The 23,688-nt window shown below is 43.6% G+C and overlaps 1 protein-coding gene across 24 annotated transcripts in view; it reads right to left on the reverse strand.

The window, feature by feature from the left end:
- Window positions 1-19,765: 19,765 nt before the first annotated feature.
- The window catches only part of DMD (dystrophin), a 2,248,405-nt gene continuing 2,244,482 nt past the window's right edge, over window positions 19,766-23,688 (reverse strand). For all 24 annotated transcript variants that reach the window (XM_070067426.1, XM_051827673.2, XM_051827679.2 and 21 more), the window contains one exon: window positions 19,766-22,330. In XM_070067426.1, the coding sequence (XP_069923527.1) occupies window positions 22,233-22,330 (98 nt within the window). In that variant the 3' untranslated portion in view covers window positions 19,766-22,232. The remainder of the gene's footprint in view (window positions 22,331-23,688) is intronic.

Consider the following 23,688-nt stretch of genomic DNA (forward strand, 5'->3'; position numbering starts at 1 on the left):
TACTGATACCTATCTATTACTTTCTTTCCCTTCTTGATTCTTCAAGTCTTATTTGACATTAATGACCTCAGGAGTTAATACATGAGCAATCCTTTGTGTCCTATGCTAAACCTGCTGGCTTTGCTGTGGTTGGATAATTGCTTTCCCTGAACTAAACCTCTTTTTGGCGTCAGGCCCTGTCTGCTATATAATCGTGAGTCAAAGGGCAAGGCTAGTCAGTACTCCCCTCAGAGGTGACTTAATTACAGGTAATAAAAACTTAAAAGAATTAAATTAGGTAAGCCTGCACAATTATCATTCTGACTCTTGCAGACGCAGCCTGGTACTTAAAACGGGAGCTAAACGGGAGCTCTTCAGTTGGGTCCCCTGGAAACAGACTGTGAAATGGGCAGTATTGTATAAGAAGTCCTTTGATGAGCTCTCGAGGGAGGTTCCCTTGTGAAGGACTGAAGGACACAGGGCTGGGCGGAGATAGAAGTTGACTCCTCAGCCACTCCATGGGGGGCTCTAGCGCTGGGATGGCCCTGTAGAGTTGTCTTCGATCAGAGTGAGGGTGCGGGGGCCTTGTATCTGCCCCCCCCGGCCAGCCGTAGAAGGTAGGCTGCATGCAGGAAGGGGGCCCAACTTTGGAAAAATGCAACATCTCTGATGGACTGTAGTTTCCAGAGAGGGATTGAGCCACGAGACTGCAGCATCAGCCAGCGCTGCCTGCCGCAGAGATGAGCCGGTCAGTGTTGAAAGGGGGTTCTGGGTGGACACCATAGCACCCACCAGAGACAGGACCAGTCATCTCCAAGTGGGGAGCTAGGAGGAGAGATGGACAGCTGCTCCAAAAGGACAAGGTCAACGTGAGCACCTCCATTCACCTCGATTCCTGGAGCTACCCAGGAGCTCTGACGGCCAGAAGAGGTAGTGGCTGAAATCACTACCATTTGTGTGGTCTCAGGATGTTTTCGAAAGGAATCTAACAATCACCAGCCTCCTTCCTCTTGAGGTGTTTTCCCCACAGCTGTTTCCTCCTTCTGAAACCCCAGCAGACAGAGGCGGGAAAATGTCATGATACAACCAGGATGTCTGGCCTCAAGAGTTGCAAATCGGCTCAGGGGCCTCCTGAGATGCCCTGAGGTTTGGGGTGGGTCTTTGTTATACACAGATACCTTTTCCTCAACAAACTGCCACCCGTGAGACAGTTTCAAAGGGAACGGTGGACATGAATCCAATTACACAAACTTATTTACAAGGATGAATTAGCTCATGTCTGCAAAGCACTTTGAGCAATTTGGATAGACTTCCTAAATTGTTTACCTAAGGTATTACCTCACCATTAAGTCAATTTCCTAGTGATAGGATGGGCTAAATCTGGCTTCCATTAGAAAGTAATCTTCCCATGAATTTTCCCAACATCTAATATGTATTATCATTAATGGTGATATGTAAAGTCCGCTTGTTGAGACAAGACCGATATTTTCTGCATACTTTTCATACATTTTCATTTACTTTTAAGAATCGATTATGACTTTTGTGCTAAAAAATTATACCTTGGTACAGACTATATTTAAATAACTACATTTAGGTTGAAAGAGTCAGCCATATTTTCAACATAAGGTAACCAGATGTCTTAATTATGTATGTTGTGTGCATGTCTTAGCAAGTTTTCTATTAGAATTCCAACTCCCTGAGTATAAACTACCCCAATGTCCTCCTGGATCTCTAGCCAAAGAAGGCTTTAGGGACACAAAGACCAAATTAGTTTCAGGTATGTATAGAATATTCTAATATATAAAGTCACCATAGTGGTCAGTTTTTTTTTTAAACCTAGTCACAAGAAAGTCTGGTTCCTGCCACTCTGGCTGTTGCTTGCTGCAGTTTCAACCAGAACAAAGGATGGTCCTCTCTCTTTTCCACTAATATGTAATCTGTAAGCATCCTCGCAATATGTGACCCTTAATGAGTGGGTTGGTTAGGGGGGTGGGAGACGTGCCTTGGTAGATAACACTAGCTCTTTTTGCTAGCAGTGTTCAATGAGAACACTACTCAAGAGCCCCTAACAGAGGCTGATTCGTGGGTAGATGTTCACTTCCTTCAGGCCCTCTAGGCTAGGGAAACCAACTGAGGCACCCATGACATCGCAGTTATCTTTTCTATTGCCACAATCAGTCCTGTTTCTGAATCAGTCAGATTTCTTAGTTGCAAACAACAGAACCATTATTGGTAATCAAAAACAGGAAAGAGATGTATTCCAGAGATTTATTAGAAAGTGCATATGATCTCCAGCCTGGCTGGAATCTCCCAGCAGAACTGCTCCAGGGAAGATAGTGCTACCACCATTCCTCAGGATGGCCAGCTCTGGTCACATCATTAATACTGGACACTGTACAGAACTGCTAGATGCCACCACAGACGCTTCTGGAAACTGGGTTTATCTGCTGCTGCTTACATCACAGTGGAGTCTAGATAATGCCTGCTTTTGGGGGCATTACCAGTTTATGATTCGATGACTGGCATACGTACGTCTCATTGTAAAGGTTAGGGTTCTGTATCTATTTCCTTCTTCCCCCGTCTCCTTTAACCTACAGACTTATCTCCCTTTCTATTTTGAATTCGTTGTTCATGAGGATGAGAGAGGAAGGGAGCCCAAAAAGCAAAGAGATCAGATTTCAGAAATTATAACAAAAACCATTTTTACTTCTTTATCGTCCCATCAGAAAGGCAATTTTAGACCTTTCAGTGATTTTTACAAATCATTAAACTTCCAGTTATTACTTTTTTTTTCAAAGGAATCCGTAAAACAGACATTCTTACCTTTAGAAGAAAATTTAGGTGATTATTTATAGAATCTTAGGGGAGAACTTTCTAAGTATGACACCAGAGCCAGAAACCATAAAGAAAAATATTGATAACCTTTACTACTTCAGAAAAAGCATCATAAACAATGGGAAAACATTTGCAACTCATATGACAGAAGACTAATGTCCTGACTATAACAAGATCTTTTATAAACCAATGAGAATAATTTTAATACCACAGGAGGAAAAATGGTCGGAGGATATGGATGAGTAATTCACGAGTGGAAAGAGGCAAATGTTCAACAGCCACATGAAAAGATAATCAGCCTAACTATAAATAAAAATGCAAATAAAATCAGTAAGACATAATCCACCCCCACTTCACATCAGCAGAACAGAAGCCAATTTGGCAGTTCAGCCAATGTCAGGGTCCTTAAGTGAATATATTTAAGTACTGGTGGATATACACACTTGCCCTTACAACCTTGCTAGTGACTGGTTTATTATGAGATTAAATATTAGGCCACTTTCTCCAAATTCCCTCAAATATACAAACATTTATTACAAGCAGTACCAAAGAAGCTGAAAAGCTTATTCTGTGCTAGCTGTTCTTCTAGCCCTGATCGATCATCTGGCTGACAGGAGCCAGGGTATCAGGGTCCTGTTGATTGGGCAGAAACCACAGGGCTCTAGAGCTGGAGTGTTGTTGGAATTAAACTGTTGGGCTGGAATCTTATACCCTGTTCACATGAGCAAGGTAGAGCCTGTACAACATTGCTAGCTGGAATACCTCTCATTTTATGAAAAAAAAAAAAAACTTAAAAATAGTTCAAGGGGCCAGCATTGTGGCCCAGTGGATTGAGCCACCACTCACAATGCTGTCATGCTGTATCAGAGTGCCAGTTCGAGTCCCAGCTGCTTCACTTCTGATCTAGCTTCCTGCTAAGACACCTAGGAAGGCAGCAGAAGATGGCCCAAGTGCTGAGGCTCCTGCCACCCATGTTGGAGATAAGGATGGAGCTCCTGGCTGCAGCCTAGCCCAGACTTGGCTGTTGCTGTTGTTTGGGGAGCGAACCAGCAGTTGGAAGATCTTTATCTCTATGTCTTTCCCTCTCTGTCACTTTGCCCTTCAAATAAGTAAGTAAACCATAAACAATTTCTTAGGATCTGGCATTGTGGTACAGTGAGCTAAGTTGCCGCCTGCAATGCTCATTCCATATTGGAGTGCTGCTTTGAGTCCCACCTGTTCCACTTCTGATTTAGCTTATGTGCCTGGGAAGCAGCAGATGATGACCCAAGTGCTTGGGCCCCTGCCACCCACATGGGAGACCTGGATGGAGCTCCAGGCTCCTGGCTTTTGCCTGGACCAGCTCCAGTCATTACGGCCATTTGGGGAGTCTCTCTGCCTTTCAAATAAATCTTAATTAAAAATTATTTCTTATTTGAGAGGGTCTCCCATGTAGGTGACAGGGTTCCAAGTGCTTGAATCATCACCAGCTGCCTCCCAGGGTGCACATCAGCAGAAAGCTGGGCTTGATGCAGAGCCAGGACTTGACCGCATGCACTTCAACATGGGATCCAAGTGCTCCTAACAATATCTTAACTGCTGCACTAAATGCCTGCACTTAAACATTTCTTTTCATTACTATTTTAAGTGCTAGGTCACCACCTCTGAAGGTGTGAGAATGAAGGGGTTCATTCTCATTGAGGGCATTTAGCTATCTCTGGATACTTCAAATGTGAACTCACATTCACACTCCTAACTTGAACTCAGAATTACCTGAAAATGTGTGTGTGTGTGGTGGTGGTAGTAGTAGTAGTAAACAGACATTTGGCACAGTAGTGGAGAATTAGCCTAGGATATTCACGTCCCATATAGTGGAGTGCCTGAGTTCAGATCCTGACTCAGATCCAGATTCCAGCTTCTTGCTCAAGTAGTTGGGTCTCTGAATGCCACTTGGGAGGCCCAGATTGAGTTCTGGGCTCCTTGCATTGGCCTGGTTTATCCCCAGCCATTATGGACATTTGGAGCATGAATCAGCAGACGGGAATGCTTGCACTCTCTCTAAATTTCTCTCTCCTCTCTCTCTGCCTTAAAAAAAAAAGAATTGCCTTGGCTGCTTACAGATATCTGTCAGCATAACAGTCAAAAATGAGTAGGGGAGTAGGCATTGAGCCTAGCCGTGACGTTACCTGCATCCGCATCGGAGTACCTGGGTTTGATGCTCAGCTCAGCTCTGCTCTTGACTCCATCTCCTGCTCATGCACACCCTGGAGGCAGCAGTGAGGGCTCAAGTGCTTGGGTCCCTGCTTCCCATGTGGGAGACCTGGAATGAGTTTCCTGGCTTTTGGCTTTGGCTTGGCCCAGTCCTGGCTGTTGCAGGCATATGGAGAGTGAACCAGTGGTTGGGAGCTCTTTCTATCTGTCTCTAATATAGATCTGTTTTTAGTGGGGAGAAATAGTCATTGCACATAGATGCCTTTCTGAAAGGCAATTTGTCAATGAATATAACAATAAAGTGAACATACTCTACAAATTAGCGGTCTTACTTGTGGCAGCTTATCCTGAGAAAGGAACTGAACACACATGGAAAGCTCTGTCTGCAGATATGCATGGCCACATCATTTTCAACGTGCGTGGTTGTAATAAGAATTTTGCCAACAGGATAGTGATGCAAAGCAGATCAGTTGTTGTTTGGCGGTGCAAATGGGGCCTGCGAGAGGCGGGATTACTCAAGGCCAGAAGGAGACTTTTGGATTGATGGACATATTTACTATCTTTGATTATAGTGATGATTTCTTGACTGTACAGATTTGATAAAAATTTTTCAAGTTGTATAATTTAAATAATTGTTTACTATATATCAATTATACCTTGGTAAAACTATTTAAAGTCTGTCAATAGATATTGGATAAATAAATAATATTGAGAGGAAGATTTATTGAGCAGTTAACATGTGCCAGGTGTTCTAAAAATATTTTATCTTTTGATTTTCACCCTAACCCTTTGAATTTGGATTATTATTCTTATTTCTCACACATGAGAAAATGACATTGAAAGGACTTAAATTATCTGTCCAAAGTCTCACATTTAGAGAGTGGCAAAGAGTAAGAATCAATAAACTATAGCTCATGGACCAAACCTATCGCCCACCTATTTTTGTAAATCTAGTTTTATTGGAATACAACTCTGCATATTTGCTTATATATTGTATATGCCTGCTAATGCATACAATAACAAAGTTGCGTGGTTTGCATCAGAGACCATATGGCCCATATCTTGGTTAATTTTATGTGTGAACATGGCATCCATGATACCCATTAAGTTAAACATCTTTCTAGATGTTTCTGTGGTTTTTTAGATTAGATTAACATGTAAATCAATAGGCTTTTAAGAAAGCAGATTATCGGCTGGCGCCACGGCTCACTAAGCTAATCCTCCGCCTGCGGTGCTGGCACACTGGGTTCTAGTTCCAGTCAGGGCACCGGATTCTGTCCCAGTCACTTCTCTTCCTGTCCAGCTCTCTGCTGTGGCCCGGGAGTACAGTGGAGGATGGCCCAAGTCCTTGAGCCCTGCACCCGCATGGGAGACCAGGAGGAAGCACCTGGCTCCTGCCTTTGGATCAGCATGGTGTGCCGGCCGCAGTGGCCATTGGGGGGGTGAACCAATGGAAAAAGGAAGACCTGTCTGTCTCTCTCTCTGACTGTCCACTCTGCCTGTCAACAAAACAAAACAAAACAAAACAAAACAAAACAAAACAACAACCAGATTATCCCAAGTGTATGTAGGTGGGTCTCATCCAATCAGACTGACCTCCCCAGAGTAAGAGAGGATTTTTTTAAAAAACGTTTATTTACTTGAAAGGCAAAGGGAGAGGGAGAAGGAGAGAGACAGACTCAGAGACAGAGATCTTCCATCTTCTGGTTCATTCCCCAAATAGCGACAACAGCAAGGTATGGTCCAGGCTGAAACCAGGAGCCAGGAACTCCATCCTGGTCTCCAACATGGATTTAGGGGCCCACACACTTGGGCCATCATCTGTTGCCTTTCTGGGCACATTGGCAGGAAGCTAGATTGGAAGCAGAGTAGCTGGGACTCAAATTGGCATTATCATATGACATGCAGGTGTTCCAAACAGTGGCTTAACCCACTGTGTCACAATGGCTGCCCTCAGAAGAGAGGAACCTGCCAGCATTTTATTTTTAGACTTGAACTGCAGCTCTTTCCTGGGTCTCCAGCCTGCTGATCCATCCAGTAGATTCTGGACTTTCCCGGCAGGGCAATCATGTGAGCCAATTATTTAGACTAAATGTATGATAGAAGATAGATGACAGCTAGCTAGCTAGCTAGATGATAGACAGATAGACTGACAGATATAACATATTGATATCCCCTGATGGTTCTTGTGTCTGAAGAATCCTGACTAATACAGCTCACAAAACCTAAAATATGGGGCTGGCATTGTGGCATAGCGAGTGAAACTGCCTTCTGTGATGCCATCCCATATGGGGCCCTGGTTTGAGGTTTAGGTGTTCCACTTCCAATCCAGCTCCTGCTAACGTACTTGGGAAAGCATTGGAAGATGGCCCAAGTACATGGGCCCCTGCACTCACAGGGGAGACCTGGAAAAAGCTCTCAGCTCCTGGCTTGAACCTGGCCCAGCCCTGGCTGTTGTGGCCATTTGGGGAGTGAACCAGTGGATGGAAGACCTCTCTCTAAAAAATAAATGAATTAATTAATAACAGTTTAAAACATCCAAATGCAGACATTTATGGTATTTTTATATCCCTATCCGAAAAAGTATGCGTGGGGGTCGGCGCCATGGCTCACTGGGCTAATCCTCTGCCTGCGGCGCTGGCATCCCATATGAGCGCCGGGTTCTAGTCCCGGTTGCTCCTCTTCCAGTCCAGCTCTCTGCTGTGGCCCGGGAGTGCAGTGGAGGATGGCCCAGGTCCTTGGGCCCTGCACCCGCATGGGAGACCGGGAGGAAGCACCTGGCTCCTGGCTTCGGATCGGCGCAGCACACCGGCCGTGGCAGCCATTTGGGGAGTGAACCAATGGAGGGAAGACCTTTCTCTCTTTCTCTCTTTCTCTCTAAAAAAAAAAAAAAAACATAAAAAAAGTATGCATGGGGAAGATGGGGAAGATGGTGGAAACATGTGTACTGAATACGTTAGCAGCAGCTTTCACCTGGAAAGCTACTGGATTATGGGAGATTTTTCCTTTTCCTTTACACTTGCATGTATTCTGTTAATAGTTCGTAATGAGTGTATAATCAGAAGGAGAAAAACAACAAAGCATTTTCATTTCGAAAATGAGAAGCAATGACTTATTTTTATACAGCCTCAAATTTACTCCAAGCCAAAACATGCAGGTCAAAGTGGCTACATCAAAATGTCCTTGATGACAACACAATGGCAACCATACAGTGGCCACAGCCTCCCCCCTGTACCTAACTAGTTCGTTTTCCATGAAGCAGGCAGTCTAAGGGCTCTTCCAAAAGCAGCCATAGGGCCTCTGAGTGCTGTGTTAATTTTTTTTTAGTGGGTTCCCATTTCAGGCCCAAATTGTTGTTGGCATGGCATGCAGAGCCTTCTGACATCCAGTTTCACAACCCTTGTTGTACTTGCCTTACTCGTTGTCCTCTGGCCACACTGGTGTATCTGTAGTTTCTGAAGGTACCCTGGGTCTCTCTTTGGTTTGACAAGAGTCAGTCTCATTATTACCACTAAGAGAAATAACTATATCTCGTCTTTGTTTTATTTTAATTGCCTATATGGCACATACCACAGGTAGGTAGAATGTTCTGTTGAGTGAAAAATTCAGAACCTGTCTTATGCCTGTTAAAGTGTTTTCAGTGACCAGAGAGGTGACATTTAAGTCTTTGAGAAGTTAGTCTAATCTCACTTCTCTTCAGTTGCATTTTGGGTTGGTTGACTAGAGAACCTAGTCATATAATACATCAGTGTTTGATTAAAACTGTATTTTAAGTTCTTTCCCTCCAGTTCAAAGACTGGCTGGATATTTGCCATCCACACCCAGAAAGGATACATTTCTTTTTTTTTTTTTTAAACAATTTGTTTTTTTTTTTTTATTTATTTTTGACAGGCAGAGTGGACAGTGAGAGAGAGAGACAGAGAGAGAAAGGTCTTCCTTTGCCGTTGGTTCACCCTCCAATGGCCGCCGCTGCAGCCGGCGCACCGCGCTGATCCGATGGCAGGAGCCAGGATCCAGGTGCTTTTCCTGGTCTCCCATGGGGTGCAGGGCCCAAGCACCTGGGCCATCCTCCACTGCACTCCCTGGCCATAGCAGAGAGCTGGCCTGGAAGAGGGGCAACCGGGACAGAATCCGGCGCCCCAACCGGGACTAGAACCCGGTGTGCCGGCGCCGCAAGGTGGAGGATTAGCCTATTGAGCCACGGCGCCAGCTTAGGATACATTTCTTGACATCCCTTGCAGTTAGGTAGGGAAGTCGTGGCTGAATCCTGACTAGAATATATATTATACACAGAAATGATCGGTCCCTTCTACAAAGAAATCATTTCTGGTCCACCTGTCTGGACTTGAAGGTCCCTGGAATGGTGGAGCTGCATGTTGGAAGGCGCCTGGCTCTGAACTGTGATGTGGACTAGAAATAAACTGCATTGTGCTTAGCAGCTGAGACTCAGGGGTCTACTTGTTATCGCAGCACAACCTACCTTCTCCTAACTGCGTCATCTTCCAAAGAAACCTTTGTAACTCTACTTGGTTTTGAGTTGGGCGGGACTCACGTGGTCACTTTAATTTGACACTTCAGAATGCAGATGTCAAAGCATATCTCTTTATTCAGATTCTTCATTTTGTGTTTCCCAAATGATTTGAAAGAGAAACATGGAGTAAGATAATGACTATTCAGTAGAAAGCAAAAAATAGTACAGAGCACAAATAACTCACAATTAGCATAACAATTCTTACTATTAATATCAATCTTTCATTTCTCCTCTATTTTTTATAGCTTAGAAATCTGCCATGTTTAATAGGAAACTCCAGATATGCTGTCATTTTGATGAAAGGCAAATATATCGAACACATGAATATATTATATACTTAATTTGTTGAGCAATTTATGTAAGGATTAAATCTTACCAGAAATTAACCAGGACCTACTACGTATGTTTTCTTGTACAGCAGCACTCTTTTTGGTTGGTATTCAGATGAGGCTGTTGGTGGATTCAGGCTGCTTGTGGTAAGGCTCATCTGTTAAATATTCTTTGCTAAATGTGACCAGAAATGTAGAATTTTTATTGGCAATTATAATCCTTGAGCTGCATGTTACTTTATTAGACATCTGGCTGCTAAATCCAGATAGGATCCTTTCATGACCATTGTGCACTGCAGGGAACACTCATTTACTCTGAAGGCCAAATTAATTGGAAAGCTCTTTTCCAAACAAAACACACGAAAGAATATTAACGTAGTACTTGCAAATGTAATTGTTCGATCTACTGTAGGGATCTTCTCTTTGAAATTTTGCCCGATTCTCCCAAGTTTGATTAGTACCCCCTCTTTGTGCTACAACTTTAGTTTCTGTGAGCACAAAGTGATGTCAGCTACGTCATGTGAGTTATGCCATGACCTATGGCAAGTACATCCCACCTGGCTCCTCTTGCAGACTGGGAGGCACAAGATGGCACACACATACGCCCTTCAACTTCATAGCCTAAGTGGCTGGCCTAGAATAGAAACCCAATACGTGCTTATTTTATAAATATGGACACCATCGTTGAGATTGTTTTGTTTGTAGAATTAGAGAAGCCTCTCAGACACCTGCTTACAGTTATGATCTTTAATACATGTCACACTTATTGTTTAGGTTTATTTTATTTATTTGAAAGACAGGGTGAGAGAGAGGGAAAGACAGGATGCTGAAGATTTTCAAGAAAGGTGGTAGAATGGTAGTATGTTGAGACAAGGCTTAAGGAAAAAAAAAATCTAACATCACTTTCCAGACAGAGGCTTTGAGTTGTGTTTGAGCAAAATGCCAGGAGGGGCCATATGGTCCTGTTGTTTGACTTGGGGCAGGCGGGTACTATCACAGGTGAAAAAGTCCAGAGTGAGACGTGACGTTCAGCCAAACAAGACAGTGAAAGACAAGTCCAAAGGCCAGAGAAAGGAGAGGTTTGTCGTGGAGCCGTTTCACATTCTTGTTTGAGCTTTTACCTGGCTCACATTGCTATCAAATAGGAGCAGGCCTGAAGGGAAGTCTGCCTTCCTATAAATCCGTCCAGAGGAAGATGACTCCACGGCATGCGGTATTTAGCCAGGGCGGTGGTTTGAATTCTTCTTTGTGTATCATTCCACGTTCTTCAAGCTACGATTGAAACTCCTTTTCTTTGGTTCTGTTTTCAGTAGAGCTACAGAGCAGCTGGTCATCACCTTCAATGTAACATATTAAATCACCGCTCAGGTTTTTGTTTGTTTTTTATTCTCTGTGAAACTCCGGTTTTCTTATTTATTTTCTTTTGGATCTTATTTCCTAAGAAGCCATGTGTCTAACTCTCTGCTGGCATGTCCCTGAGCTGTTTCTTTCATCTTAGAGCTCTGAACACCACCCATAAAAAGAACATGACTAATGCCCAGGAAAGAAAAACTAGTGTAGGAAATCCCCAAATGTCGCTCTTCTGGTGTGCTTTATTGTCTCATCCCTAGTTCTTTCGTTCACTCCAAGCACTTTCTCTGTGCCAGAAGTCTTAGGTGCTCTGTGCTGTCACTGTGAACAAAACTGACCCAAATCCCTACTCTCTCAAACTTTATATTCTAATCAGGGCGACACAGGCTACATGAAGTATAGAGGAACCATGGCGTTCCAACTGCGAATAAATATGATATAGAAAAATGAAGTGGGTGGGGCCAGCATTGTGGTGCACTGGGTTAAGAAGTCACCTGCAATGCCAGCATCCCATATGGGCTCTGGTTTGAGTCCTGGCTGCTCTACTTTTTTTTTTTTTCTTAAGGATTTATTTATTCGAGAGGTTGCATGACATACAGGGAGAGACAGGGAGAAAGGTCTTCCACCTGCTGGCTTACTTCGTAAATAGCCACACGGCTGGAGCTGAGCCAATCCGAAGCCAGGAGCTTCCTTTTGGTCTTCCACGAAGGTGCAGGGGCCCAAGAACTCGGCCCATCTTTCAGCGCCTTCCCAGGTGCTTTAGCAGAGAGCTGGATCAGAAGTGGAGGGGCCGGCGCTGTGGCGTAGCAGGTTAACATCCTGGCCTGAAGCACCAGCATCTTACATGGGCGCCGGTTCCAGTCTAGGCTGCTCTACTTCCAGTCCAGCTCTCTGCTATGGCCTGGGGTAGCAGTGGAAAATGGCCTAAGTCCTTGGGTCCCTGCACCCACGTGAGAGACCCGAAGGAAGCTCTTGGCTCCTGCCTTTGGATCGGCGTAGCTCCGGCCGTTGCGGCCATCTGGGGAGTGAACCTGCAGATGGAAGACCTCTCTCTCTGTCTCTACCTCTCTCTCTGTCTTTCAAATAAATAAAATAAATCTTTAAAAAAAAAAAGTGGAACAGCCGGGACTTGAACCGGCGCCCATATGGGATGCTGGCACCACAGCCCCCAGGAGGTGAATTTTTAAAGATTTATTTATTTATTTATTTATTTATGGAAGGCAGAGTGACAGGGAGAGAGAGATCAGTGTTCTATCTGCTAGTTCACTCATCAAATGCCCAAAACAGCTGGGGTTATGCCAGGCTAAATGCAGGAACCAGGAATTCAAGCACTTGTACCACCATATGCTGCCTTCCCAGGGAGCTGGGTCGGAAGTGGAGCAACCAGGCCTTGAACGGGTACCCATAAGGGATGCCGGCGTCCAGGTCGCGGCTTAACCCACTATGCAAGGACGTCGGCCCCGGAAAGTAAAGCCTTCAAGGAAACGAGGAAGCCAGAACAACAGGCAGCTGGCTGAGAAATACAGGGCCAAGAAAACAGCAAGAATGAAGGCTTTGAGCTCAGAACTGGCCTGTGTGTTTGGTTCTTTAAAAAAAAATTAAAAGAGATTTGTTTATTTGAGAGAGTTACAGACAGAGGGGGAGAGGGAGGGAGAGAGAGGTCTTCTATCTGCTGGTTCATTCCCCAAATGGTTGCAACAGCTGGAGCTGGGCCAATCTGAAGCCAGGAGCTTCTTCTTGGTCTCCCACAGGGTGCAGGGGCCCAAGGACCTGGGCCATTTTCCACTGCTATTCCAGGCCACAGCAGAGAGCTGGGTGGAGAGAGCAGGCGAGCAGTGAGGACATAAACTGGCGCCCATATGGGACACCTGTGCTGGAGGGGGAGGTTTAGCTGACTATGCCACAGTGCCAACCTCAGCACGTGTGTTTGGGAAAGAGTGAGGGAGAAGTAAGAGGATGAGAGCCAAGTAAAGTGGGAGTGGGGGGCGGGTAGTGGGATGACATCAGACAAGGACCTGGTAGACCTCTAGAAGGACTTTGGCTTTTACTTTGGAGTAGGAAGCCATTTGTGACTTTTAACGGAAGGAGGAAGATCTGACAATGCCTTAACAGGATCCTCCTGGCTGCTGTGTTGAAGAGAGATTGGAGAATGAAGGGCTGGGAGTTACGAGAGCAGCTAACGGCTATTTTAATGACTCAGCAGTAGAGTGATTGTGATGCCTTGCACCGGAGCAGTGAAAGTAGTAATGGGAGAAGTAGCCAGATTCTGGATCTATGTTGAAGGGAAAGCAAATAGAATTTGCTAATATAATGCTTGTGGGCATGGAGGAAAAGTTGTTGAGAATGATTTCAAGGTTTTTGGCCTGAGCAACTGGAAAGATGGCGTCACTGATGGCCGGGCGGTTGTAGCCATTAGTAACTCAGGAACTTGCTCTTGGACAGGATATGCCAAAGAGAACGGTTAGACCTCCAAACGAAGATGTTGAGGAGGCCTCTGGACCTACAAGTCTGAAGTTCATGGATGAAGTCCTGGTTCAAGATAAAAATCTTGGAGTCATCATTAGATAGAAGATATGTACCACCGTGAGATGGAATGAGAGAACCAAGGTATTACGTGTGTAAATAAAAGTAAAGAGGTCTGAGAACTGAACGTTGGGGCACATTCGTGTTAAGAGTCTGAGCACGTGCACACCATGAGTAAGCACTTTTCGTGGAAGCAAGCATGTTTGAGTCAACTTTGGGAAAGGAAGGGGACTGCTCGGTGTGGAGGAGGAGAGAATGCTAGTGTGTGGCACGTGACCGTTCTGATGACGTCTTGGAGAATCAGTGCAGCAGTGGGTAAGGGAGGCGCGGCTGGTGTTTAGATGAAGTTGCAGGCTAGCTACAGTGGGCAGTGGCAGGATGGCAAGAGAATAGGTTTCCCTTCTCTTGTTTTCCAACTCGTGGGCTCCCCAGCAGTAGCCCCGGAGATGGAACTCACCTGCAGAAGGTTGACTGGTGAGTGCTTACGCACATAGACCCGAAGGAAGCAGCGGAGAAGCTGAAGTGAATGTGCGCTCTGGAGCTGGGCTGGTTGGTCCTTCAGAGCTTCCCGGATTGAGGCGAGAGGACCGGGATTTTGTTTCTTTCCTCTGCATCAGTCACTTATGGCCCAGGCTGTTCCTTCATGAAAGGTGGTGGTACCTTGGGCAATACAGTGCCCTGTGGTTGAAGGCAATGCCCAGAGAGGGACTCAGCTGTGAGCCATGACTGGCCTATGTTCCCAGCAGCTAGGGTATGGAAGCTCTGGCCCTGAAGAGAGGAGGGGATGTGGCATGGGTGCCACAGTGTCCACTAAAGTGTCTGCAAGCTACAGCTGCATCAAGAGGTTGGATCTTGCATTTAAGCAAATGGAAATTATGGGAGGTAGCATCTTTCTTTACTCTTGCTGGCTTTTTATCGGATGGTCAATATTTTCAGCTAGGGTAGTGTCATTAAATGACTTTAGAGAAGTAACTGCAGGGGTGGACAAAATAGAAGTATGCCAGAACTAATGCCATTAAAATATTGCCAAGAGCTACAGCCTATTGGTTAGCAGGGCTTTTGAAAATAATACAGCCTATTTTGGGGCAGGATAGCGAATCAGTAACTTTAACTGCTTCCTTGGGGTGCGTTTTGAAATGTATTGAGACAGTTTTGTCTCCACAATTGGAGATCTGCAAAGTGAGGGGCTGTTATGCTTAATGAAGAATTTTTTTTATTTTTTATTTTTTGACAGGCAGAGTGGACAGTGAGAGAGAGAGTGAGAGAGAGAGAGAGAGACAGAGACAGAGAGAAAGGTCTTCCTTTGCTGTTGGTTCATCCTCCAATGGCCGGCACGCTGCGGCCGGTGCACTGCGCTGATCCTAAGGCAGGAACCAGGTACTTATCCTGGTCTCCCATGGGGTGCAGGGCCCAAGCACTTGGGCCATCCTCCACTGCACTCCCTGGCCACAGCAGAGAGCTGGCTTGGAAGAGGAGTGACTGGGACAGAATCCGGCACCCTGACCAGGACTAGAACCTGGTGTGCCGGTGCTGCAAGGCAGAGGATTAGCCTAGTGAGCCGCGGCACCGGCCCTTAATGAAGAATTATCTCAACCTAAATACCAGTAGTACTTCTGTTGAGAAATAATGTGATCGAAAGTTAGGTGCCTACTAACCAAGACATTCTTTTTTATTTTGAAAGGCAGAGAAAGAGGGAGAGAGGCAGGTAGATAGAGAGATAGGTTCCACCTGCTGTTTAACTCCCCAGATGCCTGAAACAGCAGGGGCCAGACGAGGCCAAAGGCATGGAGCCTGAAACTCAGTCCGTCTCCCATGTGCGTGGCAAGTATGCAAGTGCTTGAACCACCACCTGCTACCTCCCAGAGTGCTCATTAGCAGGCAGCTAGAGTTGAAGCAGACCCAGTACTCGATCCCAGGAACTCTCATAGGGGGATGCAGGCGTCCCAGGTGACCGAACTGCCCTGATGAAGACCTGCCTTGAACCAGGGCATTTTTGAATGTGAAAGGGTGCTATTAATAATGATGTCAAGACAACAGGGCTAAACTTGAGTGACACAAGCCAATAGGGACTTAATGCAGCACCCCCGTACAGGGGCAAATGGAACCCAGAAATACGAGGTGTGAAATCATTCATATCTGGAGTAGGCGAAGAGACCTACAACTGTTGAGTCTACTTGAGTTAGGACTTGAAGGTTTTTCCTCCTGTGGTATAAGAGCGAGCCATCTCCGTCACAAATTTCTAGCTGGTTAAATTGTCGATGTGTGGTGGGCACAGCAGGTCTTGTCTTGTGAAAACTCATGTGGATATTTAAATTCTGAAGCCTTTGTGTTACAGGTTGGTGGATGAAGCGTAGAGACTTGATGTAATGGTGTCAGAGAGCTGGGTCTGGTGGGCGGTCTGCAGGGGCATGCCTTCAGAGGGGGGTTCTTGCTAGAGGGTTTATTATTTGAGTTCAAGTTGTAACTGTTCTTTCTTTTCTAGCTCACCACGTGATCATCCCTGTACACCCTCCCTGCCGTTGGCAGCCTCTTCAAGACAGGAGATTCTGGGGCCACCCGATCCTGAACTGCGACCTCCAAACTGTAAGCCAAAATAAACCTTTTCCTTTTCAAGATCTGCTCAGATATTTGAAAGTATTGAAAAGTTGGCTAATATGTCTAGGATGTTTAAATATGGAAATTGTTGAACCGGTAACTTCAACTCTTATGCTGGGAAAAGTATTTCTTTAGTGCAGTGCTGCCTCCATGTTTTCATGCCATGGCCTACAGAGAAATTGTTGATTAATTGTAGGGCCTTGTTGGTTAACTGGAGGGGGCTGAAAGTGAGAGGCTTCATCTGGCCACTCCCCAGGTGGTGAGATTCAAAGACATCAGCACTTCTGGGGTATATTAGGAGTAAACCACTGAGAAGCTGTGCCTTAGCAATAAGACTTGACAAAACCTAGCAAGTTTTAGGATGAACAAGAAGGTGGAGCAAACCTAACCCATGGTTTTAATAATCTGATGTTGAATTTAGGAACGATCTGTGTTAAAATGTTTGTGGTAATTTGGTACACAAGGGAACATTCACAGAAAGCTAGAATGAAAAGATGATCCTGGTAGAAAAATTTTGTTGAAATCCATGCTTAGTTTTAGTTTTTTTTTTTTTCACGATACACATTTTCTATTAACTTTTTTTTGAAGACCCACTCATTTTAGTAAATTAGGTGGATCTTAGGTTTCATTTTGAAATGTGTAATTGTATACATGATTTTTTTTTTTATTTTTGACAGGCAGAGTGGACAGAGAGACAGAGAGAGAAAGGTCTTCCTTTGCCGTTGGTTCACCCTCCAATGGCCGCCGCTGCAGCCGGCGCACTGCGCTGATCCGATGGCAGGAGCCAGGAGCCAGGTGCTTTTCCTGGTCTCCCATGGGGTGCAGGGCCCAAGCACCTGGGCCATCCTCCACTGCACTCCCTGGCCATAGCAGAGAGCTGGTCTGGAAGAGGGGCAACCGGGACAGAATCTGGCGCCCCGACCGGGACTAGAACCCAGTGTGCCGGCGCCGCAAGGTGGAGGATTAGCCTATTGAGCCACAGCGCCGGCCTGTATACATATGATTTTAAAATGAATGGTGTAAAAAAATTGGACTCAGTTCATACAGCATATATGGTATGGGACTGTTTCAAAGAACTTACATGAGTTAGATACTGGGGAGTTTTGTTGCTTGGCATCAAAAATCTTCCCCATCAGACATGAGGCAAGGCTTAAAAATGAAGCAGCTTAGAACTAGATAATTCAAAAAAAAAAAAAAAAAAAGAAGTAGATAATTCAGACTGCTCAACTTGGATGAGTCTTATTTTATATAAATTATCTGCATTTACACATGCATTTACACATGGAAAATTGATTCCTTGAGTGAACATAACGATTTAAGAAAAATTGGGTTTTAATATGTATATCAAGTGGATAAACCTGGCGGAAACCACCTTAACCGAGTGACTGCGAGTGGGCTAAACCATCATCAATGCATGTCATGCTATGACGTGCTAAGGACACAGTTGTTTGTATGGTTTCCTTACCAAAGCTGCATAGCCTGAATCAACTCATGAGGACACAAAAATGACAAGGTCTTTGAAGACCAGGAAAAGCAGAGAACCTGTTCTAGGTCAGAAGTTAAACAGACATAGCCAGTAAATGTCATGGAATTGTGAATTAGATCCCAGACCAGGGAAACAATAACAAGAAATCATGGGCACAACTGACATTTGGACTTGGGCTGTAGATTAGATGGTAGTTTTGTATGTTAAACTTCTTTACCAGTTGTACTGTGGTTATACAGGACAATGTCCTAGGAAAAAAATGTACATGAAATATCTAAGTGTAAAGGGGTATCATGTCTGCAACTTACTCTCTAAATGATTCTGGAAAAACCCAAAGCTATCATCTGTCCATCCACCCAAACCCCAGTGGCAATGAAGAATGTGTTTGTGGTTCCTACGCCAGTGGCTTCCTTACTATTGGAAAGAATTTGATTCATGTCCTTCCTACACTTAATCTGAAGGCAAAGTCTTGGCAAGTGTGCCAGGGCCTGCCTCTGTATTCATTCCACCATCGAAGCATTACAAATCCAGGGAAATCCCCTCGCAGCTCCACAGAACACATCCCTTAGTCTTGGTGCTTTCCCCCAAACACCAATGTTGCTTGCTGCTTCAGAACCTGCACCAGCTTGATCCTTTTTAATTTTTAACTGAATTGGTTCTGTCCCCTCCAGCATGTGCCAAGTATGGAATGGAAAGCCAAATGCCCTCCTCAGTCGTGCATACACTGTTGTCTTAGACACACTGAAACGTTGAATACTCCTCAGTTGCCTAGTTAAGTGCCATCGAAACAGCCAGTCTGGGTGTTTCAGTCAAAGGCAGGTTTGGGTGAGATGGGGGGAGGATAGATGATAGATTTATTTAAATAAATTTTGTGTATGTGGAGTTCAATGGCAGACTTTTAGGGTCGTACTCAGGTCAGCATCATCACTCCTACACCAACTGATGCCATTCTTAATGAGCTTGGTCATCTCTTATTATTTCCAAAATCTCTAGTATAGGCTGCACCTAGTGGGCTTTTGTTATTCCTTTGGCCCATCAGCTGCTTAACTATGAGTGCATCGGGAACCTTGGTGGTGGCAGAGAGCTGCTCCCAAGGAGCTGATGTCACTACTCATTTTTCCGGCCTCCCTCACAGCTAGTGCAAGAAACAGAACAGGACAGGCAGGAGAGAGCGATCCTGTGGTATGGTGATCGTGACCATGGGTGAAGTACCCAGGAAATGTTTGAGGCACCTCTCCCATCCCACATCCCCTGAGGTTTGGCACTACTAACAGTAGAAGTGATAGGAAATTCTTTTGAGATGCAAAGTGTAAACTGTAGGCTGTTGTAATTCATATACTTGTTAGCCCCAGAGCCAAGAAAAAAAAAAAAAAACCCTAGTATTGTGATTATGACTATCACTGCACAAAATTTATCTCCTAAGCTACAAATGCTTACCCTCTTTGATCCAGAAATCTCAGTTCTAGGAATGTGTCCCACAGATACATTTGTGCATGTGAAATGATAACAGATGTGCAATATTGTTTATCATAGCAAAACACCAAAAGCAGCCTACATATCCCACTAAAGGGAACTGCTTAAATAAAGATCCTACAGCCTGTAATATTACACAGCCATAAAAACAATGAGAAAGCACTTTATATAAGGAAACAGATCTCCTGAGTCCATTTGTGAGTTTACCAAAGCAAGGTACGTTAACTAGGGTCCAGAGAATGCTATCTTTTGTGAAATGAAAGGAAAAAGCTAGGATATATATAAATTTTAATTGTTTATAAACACGTTCAGACTACATAAGAAATAATTTTGACTTAGTAAACGTAAAGTGGGACCACCTTATGGTGGTCGAGGGTCTTTTCACTGCCCAGATTTTCATTTTTCAGTCAAATTAAGCACTACCTATTTTAAAACTAAATACCTAAATTGAAACAAAAACAAAATCATCAACACTTTTGTAACATAACTGCGTGCTTTATTGAGATACACAGTAAAGCAGTAATATAATACAATAGTAAGGCATATATTTGGTGAAGTTTGATATGTTGTGAAAATGCAGTAAAACTGAAGTTTAAAAAAATAATTAGTAAATGTTACAGTGTTGGTGTTAAAACACAATATATTATGATACTCAAGTAAGAACCCAGTACCTGAAAACAATGACATAACATGCCTTGTGATGCTTATGCTTCAGTTACATTGATTATGATGTACACTTTAACACCTGGTGGTTATAAAGAACACGACGTAATGTCCAAATTATGCTTAAAATGCAGCAATAAAGCTCTCAATTTTTAATTCAAATATTTTGACACTCACTCCAGAACTAATGTCTAAAAGATCAAACAAAAAAAGATTAAAACAAAATTATGCACTCTATTTACCTCTGATTTTTAGAATGAAACTGAAACTTCTTAGTAGGATATAAAGTGACCCCATGTTTTAAATCTTGGTTAAAAAAAAAAATCCTTGGGTACAGAAAAAGTCCAGCATCACATAAAGAAAAAAAGAATGCTAGACTAAAACCAAATCTCTATGTAATTTGTTACCTTAGAGCTTTGGGTTTTCTTTTGGAAATTAGAAAGGAAAGAGAAAATGGAGAAAGATGCTCACACAGTAGACAAGTGGTGAAGCTGTGGAGTCAGGTGTGCACAAGTGTCAGGAACACCCCAAAACCAAAGTGAGGTAGAAATAGCATGAGAAGCTGTGTTTGATGTTAATCATCATTAATAAAATAATGGACAAACTCACTCTCCAAAAGTTAATTACACTTGATGTCAGAGGTAACAGATTTGTAAAAGAATAGGTCATAGGGTGATTTCTATTGACTGAATGGTTTAACAAAATCGAAGAGTAATAAAATGACATGAAAGAGTAAAGCTTTTTCCTACCAGTCCTTAGCTTTTCCTCTTGAGATTTTCTTCTCTTTTTGAACAACTTTTGTTTGCTCATATAATTAACCTGCCTAATTCACCAAAGGAGGGCTTGTACTAGCTTTTGCTGTTGGAACAGCTGAATCCGTTTGCCTTCCCACTCACAATCCTGTGTGGAACTACTCGCAGAGAAATGCAGAGGAGGGAAACACAGTTTGGTTGCTATTTAGCCAGTGTCACAATGTGATGGGGGCTACTGTCTTATGTGATTTCTCAAGGGTTAGTTTAAAAATAATTCATGTAGCATTCAAAACAAATCATCACAATGGAAATCACCTAAAACAACAACAAAGCCGCTCACTTTGGTTGGACTGTGAGAAGAGGGCAGAATAATGCAGTCAGGATTGTAGCGATCCGTATTCATGGTTATGAACTTCCAGCCAATCCTTTCCATCAAGAGGGTCTGCTCCCTCACAGGGATCAGCTGGGAATCCAGAGCCCTTCCACCCTACCATTGTCCTCCTCCTGCCTGCGAACTGAAAATGCCTCTGTGTGGACATCCTGCCTTCCACAGAAGCAGCATTAAATGGAAACTGTGGCATTGCCAGCAGCAGGAAGTTGAATATTATCAACCAGTGGATCACTCTAAGATAAGAATCCTGTGTATTCATTCACATGTTCCTGTTAAAACAGTTTGAGTCCTCTAGTCGTGCAGAGTTTAGAACGAGAACCATCTGGAGGCCTAGCCAATGTTAGAGTGTCGAAGCTTCCTCCTGGCTTCAAGCTTCGGGAAAATCCACTGTAGAGCAGGCAGGTAAGCCTGGATGACTAGAAGCACTTTGTTTCCACTAGGAAGTGGCAGGAGCATTTGAAGAAAATTTAAGAGGCCCACAGAAATTCCCATGTATTTATCTATATACCTATAGTATTTTTATACTTATAGACATACAGATATGTCAAATGAAAACCCACAGCCAGCCCCATTCAGTCAGCAGTTCTTAAAAGAATAATTTTGAAGTAGCTGTTGGGTGGTGTTGGACAAAGTCCTATCTTCAATATGCAAGAAAAGAAAAAAAAGCCATGAGTTTCATATATGAATGTCACGCTGAAAGGATGCAAAACAATGCACTGCCTCAAAGATTGTGTGTGTGTGTTTATGTGTGTGTGCACATATGTGTTTGTTTTTAGGGGTTTTTATAAACAACTTTTTTTTATAAAGCACACTTTAGTTTACAATCTTTCTTTATAACTGTTATAAATTTTTAAACAACCCAAAATGCGTTCCATATAAAGAAATGGCAAGTTATTTAGCTATCAAGATTTTACATGTAGTTTTCTTATAACTTTTTTGTACAATTGCATAGACGTGTAAAACCTGCCATTGTTAACAAAACAATAACAGACTTAGAAACTACTGAAATCTACAGTATAGTACCACTACCCTTCACAAAAATATAGATTTTATTTCTTGTAAACTCTTACTGTCTAATCCTCTTTGTTGTATGAATATTATAAAAACCATGCGGGAATCAAGAGTTGTAAAACATTTATTCTGCCCCTTCTTCATCTGTCATGACTGAAACTAAGGACTCCATCGCTCTGCCCAAATCATCTGCCATGTGGAAAAGGCTTCCTACATTGTGTCCTGGAAAATAGAGAGAGAGAGAGAGAGAGAGAGTCTTTAAAAAGGGAGCAGATACCATCATCCTGATTGTTTGACAGCTGGGGAATTACTGCCCCATTTCTGGGTGAGGACAACACAGAAGCTGCATCGAGGGTGTACACAACAGGGTTTGATTTCCCCCAGTTTCCAGAAAGAAGCAAAGCCTTGTTAATGAAGCTACTGCACATTGTTAGTATCATTTTAATACTGGACAGGCTACTGGTATCATTTAAGTGAACGGAAATGTCCAACACTGTCGTCGTCCCAATGTAGATGCCATATATCAAAGGAGTTCCAAGCATAAACACAAGATTCCTATCACAGCAGGAATATCTCATGGTGGGATATACTTCTTGCAGCTTGCTGTGAGTGAGTAGTAGTTACTGGAACTAACATTTGTTACTATCAAAGCACCATCCGATGAATACCACCACTGTCTCCACCATTACCTCTGATACAGCTACCACCCCCACCCTAACACCATCACCACTGTCGTCATGGCTACCACTGCTACACACACAGTCTCCATTTCAGGGATGTTTCCAGCTGTTGGCTCACTTCTGAGGCTATGGTGGAGGTGGCGATTTTCTCCCTGCTGTTGTTGGGGTTGAAAATAAACTCTTAAATCGACCTTTTGGGATATTGTTACCATTTGAATTGGGAAGCTTCAGAAAAATCATCATATTCATTCCACACTACTCTAGAGCCTAATATAATATGACCCGCATGGACTGCAGGATTTGGGTGTCCAGTAAATCCGTCTCGATGCCCTCTTCAATGAGGGGCAACTATCACAGTAGCCTTGCGATAGTACAGTGACACGGCCTAGCCCCCAGCATGGAGGACTAGAGAAATGCAATGTCCCTGGTACACCTGTAGCAAAACTCTGAGCTGGAGGAAGACAATCTGAGATGCACCTGATGGCTTCCCTTTTTGTTCATGTGCCATCTTTTCATATGGCTACTTTTAATTCTTGGACATTGGTAAATCACTGCACTGTTCAGGTACTGCCTTTGGAACTGAAATGCTTGATTATTGCTATCTTGCCATGTGTCAACTTCACAGATTCCCATAATAACTGTTAAAATCTCAATGAAAATTAAAGGCAGACTAGAACAGGTATTCTGGTCTAATATTTATTTCCAGACACAGGTCTTTTTTTTTTTTCTTTAAATGAGAGGATCTGAAGAGGATTCAGGGGCAAGCTACTTAAACAGTGATGGCACCAGATCAATTTAAGACTTATTAAAAGTTTAATGCTACTCAGGCATTTATATTAAGGTGACTAAGTTTGTAAATCTCTTTTGAGCTTTATTAGTGTGAAGAGTTTCACTGAGAAC

This window comes from Oryctolagus cuniculus, chromosome X (genome assembly GCF_964237555.1).
Source record: "Oryctolagus cuniculus chromosome X, mOryCun1.1, whole genome shotgun sequence".
NCBI lineage: Eukaryota > Metazoa > Chordata > Mammalia > Lagomorpha > Leporidae > Oryctolagus > Oryctolagus cuniculus.